At 46.5% G+C, this 5,777-nt stretch overlaps 1 protein-coding gene across 1 annotated transcript in view; it reads right to left on the reverse strand.

Moving 5' to 3' along the window:
* The window catches only part of DHRSX (dehydrogenase/reductase (SDR family) X-linked), a 41,532-nt gene extending 37,027 nt beyond the window's left edge, over positions 1–4,505 (reverse strand). The window contains exons 1-2 of the mRNA XM_006902421.1: positions 4,478–4,505; positions 3,597–3,665 (exon numbers count right to left, since the gene is read on the reverse strand). Of these exons, the coding sequence (XP_006902483.1) occupies positions 3,597–3,665; positions 4,478–4,505 (97 nt within the window). The remainder of the gene's footprint in view (positions 1–3,596; positions 3,666–4,477) is intronic.
* Positions 4,506–5,777: the final 1,272 nt, after the last annotated feature.

A 5,777-nucleotide genomic window follows, 5' to 3' on the forward strand; every position in this document is an offset into this window, starting at 1 on the left:
AAAACTGAACATAGAAATCCCATGTGACCCAGCTATTCCACTGCTAGGAAAAAGGAAATCAAAACCAAGCCATTAACAAAGATAAAAAAACCCAAACAAACAAACAAAAAACCTTTCACCAGCAGAGAAGCAATGGGTGTGTATGTAGTGCAGGGGCTGAGAATCGAACCAGGGTCTTCCCCACAAGTAGCAAGCGTTCAATCATGGAGCCACCGTAACCCAGAGAGCCCTTCTTGCCTCTGTGTCTCTAAGGACTGATATAAAAAAAGATGCTGAGTGAGGTATCTCAGACACAAAGGGACAAATGCTATATGGTGCCACTGTTGTAGAATGAGGCTGGCATTGGGGTGGGGGTAAGGCTAAGAAAAACTGGATGAAATATGTTTACGGCATTCAAGTCTATGGGGGAGAGAATAGTCTAAAAGTATTATATTTTAGGGCACTATTTTTATCGTAGGAGTATGCAGTGAGGGTTGCAGAGTGGATTATATTTGGGGGTAGGGGGTGGGGTTTGGGGAGGTGCTGGGTGGGGAATTGTGTACCAATGAGGGAGTTTTTCTTTTGCTTTTCAAGGAAAGGAGCAAACGGGGCGGGGGAGTGGTTTGTGCAGGGAGAACGATGCAACAATGAATGCATGGAATTCCAAAATCTCTGTAGATGTTCATTGAAATGAAAAATAAACAAACTAAATTAATAAAAAAAAGAAAAGAAACATTGTAACAAGCATCACTCCTTCCTTAAAATGCATTTGGGAGGGAGCTTGAGGGTAGAAGCTTTCCTTGAATTTTTTTTTTCTTGGATGCAAGAGAGGCTGGGGGTGTGGGGTGTCCTCCACAGAACCCTTTAATGGGGAACTTCTGTGTGAACAATACTCTGGTTTTATGATGATGCTTGAGTTATTCTTCACAGAGGGAAAAAAGAGAGAAATAGAGTTGGGATTATAAATACCTCTGGGCTGACAAAGCCATTCCCCCCTCCTTTTTTCTCTCTCAGCAGCTCTTATTACTTCTTATCTGTTAAATAGCGCATACAATATGAACCTGAAGCACTGGCTCTTGATAATCTGCTGAGTAATTAGCTTGTAAAACAGCCCAGGTCCTCAATTACTCCTGGAATTGAAAAATGTCCCTGGCCCACAGCAGCCTTCTGCAAAGCAGGATCATGCAAGCGTCCTTGGTAATTCCTCTCCTGGCTTTTGATAAAGTGCCCTCCCAGGAGATAGACAAACACCTGCAGGAGGGAAGTTCTGGGTCTTGTATTTCAGTAGAAGTAAACAAAAATCACACAGCAAACAAACTTCTGCTGAGAGAACTCCACGTCTCAGAGATTTTCACGTATGTTTGTAAAGCAATGGGATTTTCAGAGACTGACTTTTTGATTCTTCCTCTAGAAGAAATTTTTTTTCTTCCTCTGATACACACAACACGGTCCATCCACACAACGGAGTATCGGTCATTCATACAGAGAAACAACCCAACCGTCCATCCACAGATGATGGAACCCACGCACAACAGGACAAAATTCAGAGCTACGATGTCAGTCTAGAGATTAAGGTGCGCCTGATTCAGGCCATAGTCTTCACAGTTACTTTCTATGCATCAGAGAGCTGGACAATGGCTAAGGATGATAGAAGGAGAATGGATGTCTTTGAGCTGTGGTGTTGGAGAAGAGTTTGGAATATACCATGGATGGCAGCTAGGAGAACAAACAGGTTCACCCTAAAGAGGGTGAAACCAGGCTGCTCCTTGGAGGCAAGGATTCTGAAGCTTCGTCTGACAGACTTTGGACATGCTGCAAGGAGGAACCAGTCCTTGGAGAGGGACGTCATGCTTGGGAGGGTGGAGGGACAGCACAGGAGAGGAAGACCCTGGATGAGATGGATTGATTCAGTGACTGGGGTCATGGGGGTAGGTGTGTCAGAGATAATAAGATTGGTACAGGATAGAGAAGGGTTTAGGGCTTTTGTATATAGGTTGGCTATGAGTTGCAGGTGACTCGACGGCACATAACAACAACAACCACCAACAATATCATTAGGCTACAGGTTGAACCAAATAGGAGTGGGTTTTGTTCCAGGCTCATGGTGTATATGTTTGGGGGGGGCGGGGGGGTTGTTTCTTGACAATAAGAAACTTTGCAATCAGGCTGTGAATTCAAACTGCCTACCTTTTCTTTCCCAAGGGCATGCTGATATGTTCAAAGGGAATAAGAAGTTGAAGAAGTAAGTTCAGTTGTAATGATCTGAGCAGGTGAGAAAGGGGTGCTTAGACATGGAGAGGGAATTACCCTGTATACATACATGCAGACCACACCGTTGGCTCCCAGTCCAGGGGCCAAGCAGTGAGTAAAGGAGAGAATGAGGGCCCATCCCCAGGTGACCTGGGAAATATTAGAAGGACCATCTCAAGCAGCCAGGTTACCTCAGGACAAGGAGAAGGTGACTTGGTGTTCCAAAGAGGAGGTCCCTTCTTTATGACATGCCATGTCCTCAAAGACACTCCCCATCGTCTGTCCCACCCAGGACGGAGGCCTCGTTCAGACCCAAAGTCATTCTCTTTTGTGGAGGGCAGTCGAGGACGATGTGAGAAACGGGGCTGACCGCTGTACTATGGTGGACCTGATTAATAGGGCGGTCAGCGTGCAGGTATTTACTGCCGGATTGCAAAGAATTTTCTCATGGGAGTGGGTGTGGCACTCTGGGGAAGCAGGAGTTTCAAAGAAAAGGTCAGTGGTTCAAAGCCACCAGCCGCTCTGAGGGAGAAAGCGGAGGCCGTCTGCTTCTGGAAAGTTTCACAGCCTCAGAGACCCCATGGGGCAGCTCTGCTCTGTCCTGCAGGGTCAATGGGCATCAGACACAAATGAATCCCAGCTGGTGACACTGTATCTCACGCCTGGTCCACTCTAGGAGAGACCTGCCTTCCCTCCACGCTGTCTGTGCACAGTGACACACAGAGGCTACTAGAGAGATACTCTGTATCTAGACTCAGGAGAGGCTACTAGAGAGATACTATGTATCTAGACTCTCAGGAGCCCTGCTGGCACAGGGGGGACACACTCAGCTGTAACCACAAGGTCAGGGGTTTGAACCCACCAGCTGCTCCCAGGGAAAAAGTTGAGGCCGTCTGCTTCTGGAAAGATACACAGCCTCGGAGACCCAATGGGGCAGCTCTGCTCTGTCCTGCAGGGTCGCTGGGGGGCCAGAAGTGGGTCTACTTTTTCAGATCACAGTCTCTGGTGAGTCCAGTTGTCTGCCAAGCAAAAGCTGTGACTCTAGAGGCCACACAAAAGGAAAGTAAGAGGGAGGGAGAAAGGAAGGAAGGGAAGGAGGGAGGGAGGGAGGAAGGAAGGCAGGAAGGCTGGAAGGTTGGATTTTAAATCCTTTGATGTGCACAAGTGAGGATCTATCCCCATAAAATATCTCTGGAAGGTAAATAGGTGTCAGGTGAGCAGCCCCTGATCTGGCATCACCTGTTTGAACAGGTAAACCACCCGCGTCCTCTCCGGCCTCTGAGTCTAAGCCCACGTCTGGACCCCCAGCCCTGGCTGCAGACTGCAGGGCTGTCTACTCACGGAGCCGTGTCCCCACTGAACACTACCTCTGTCATTCAAGGTCTCCTCCTGGATGCTGGCCACAGCTTTGCGGGATTTTCGGTCATTATTTCCAGCTGGCAGGGAGAGAAGAGAGGGAAAGGCCCATGAAGGGGCCCAGGTGAGTGCTTGACTTGTTTTTTGGCATGGGCAGAAAAAGATATGTGTTGGTGAGGGTTCCTGATGGGGTGGGGGGCAATGGATTGAATGGGGGGTCCCCCCACAAAACAGGTGTCATTGTTATGTGATGTGGCATTGGCTGGCCCTTTGATGGCTTTTCCAAGGTTGTAAATCCCACAGGAAGGGAGGAGAGGAGGGAGAGAGAGACACAGAGAGGTGGGGTAGAATGGCGGTTGGGGGAGTTATAATTCAGACTCGAATCAGCCACAGTGGCGATGATTTGGCTTTCGCTTACATTTTTATGCGATTTAATTTTTAAAATATTATCTATTTTATCATTGTACATTTTTCTCCCCCCAGCCTCCCTTCACACTCCCCACAATATTCCAGATTGTTGTCAAATATATATTGCCTAATGATAAATTCATTTCTGACCATTCCTCCCGTCATCTGACCTAATGCAGGGTTCATGATCTATCCACATTCTCTCACCAATGCCCCATATTCCTTTTTTTCCCCCAAGTGCATCTTTAATTTTTTTTTATTAAATTTTATCAATTTTAGTGAACATTTACAGAGGTTCTGGGTTTTCATTCATTCATTGTTGCACTATTTTCTCTACCCTCCTCCCCAGTTTGTTCTTCTTTTTTCCCCCCTTGAAAGTCTGTTTTAATTGTCCAATTGCCATAGTGCTTGTCAATATTCCTTTTTTTTTTTTATAATACTTGTGGTAGGCAGTATTTGTCCTTTTGTGATAGAGATATTTCACACAGCATATTGTCCACCAGGATCTCCATGCTGGGTAATGTTTGACAAGTTTGTTGTTTTTCCATGCTGGGTAATAATTCATTGTGTGAATGTACCGCCATTTTTCTGTGTTCATTTATGGATAGGCACTTGGGTTGCTTCCGTCTCTCGGCTATTGTGAATAAAGCAGCTATAAACATGGGTATGCATAGATCTGTTTAGGTGGCAGTTCTGGTTTCTTTAGGATATATTCGCGGTAGTGGAATGGCTGGGTCAAATGGTATTTCCAACTTTTTTTGAGAAAACACCATACTGCCTTCCATAGTGGCTGCACCATTTAGCAGTGTGTCAGGGCTCAAATCTCTCCACAACCTCACCAAGCATTTGACATTTGCTACCCTGTTGAACTTTGCCGTTGCTGCTGGGGTGAGATGATATCTCACAGTTGTTTTGGTTTGCAGCTCTCTGAGAGCTAGGGATTTTGAATATTTCTTCATGTGTTCTGTTTGCCATCCAAATGCCTGTTTTGGTGAAGTGTCTGTTCATATCCGGTGCCCATTTTGTGATTGGGTTGTTTACCTTTCCCTTGATGGAGGGAAGGGTATTTTACAGCCTTGCAAATTCTAGGGGGCAGTTTTAGGCTGTCTCATTGAGATGAAAACAAATGAATCCCAGCTGGTGACACTGTATCTCATGCCTGGTCCACTCTAGGAGAGACCTGCCTTCCCTCCACACTGTGTGTGTGCACAGTGACACACAGAGGCTACTAGAGAGATACTATGTATCTAGACTCTCAGGAGAGGCTACTAGAGAGATACTATGTATCTAGACTCTCAGGAGAGGCTACTAGAGAGATACTCTGTATCTAGGCTCTCAGGAGCCCTGCTGCCACAGGGAGGGACACACTCAGCTGTCACCACAAGGTCAGGGGTTTGAACCCACCAGCCGCTCTGACGGAGAAAGCGGAAGCCGTCTGCTTCTGGAAAGATTCACAGCCTCAGAGGGCAGCTCTGCTCTGTCCTGCTGGGTTGCTGGCAGTCAGAATCAAGTCGTCAACTCTGGAGTTTGTAGCCTATTTCCCTTCAATTTTATTTTCATTTGAATGGGCATTGTTGGTTGATCATCCATCCGTTCACTGGGTGATGGTGACTGAATCCGATAGTCCATGCAAAGGCTATAAAATCCATGAAAACACTTTGCCAGCACCACAATTCAAAGGCTTCAATTCTTCTTCAGTCATCCTGACCCGTTGTCCAACTCAAAGATGCAGTCTTTCCAAGCCAATGGATCAGGCACACCTTAGTCGTTAAGCTGACATCATT

This window comes from Elephantulus edwardii, unplaced genomic scaffold, assembly GCF_000299155.1.
Source record: "Elephantulus edwardii isolate Elephantulus edwardi_28Jun2011 unplaced genomic scaffold, EleEdw1.0 scaffold00410, whole genome shotgun sequence".
Classification (NCBI taxonomy): Eukaryota; Metazoa; Chordata; class Mammalia; order Macroscelidea; family Macroscelididae; genus Elephantulus; species Elephantulus edwardii.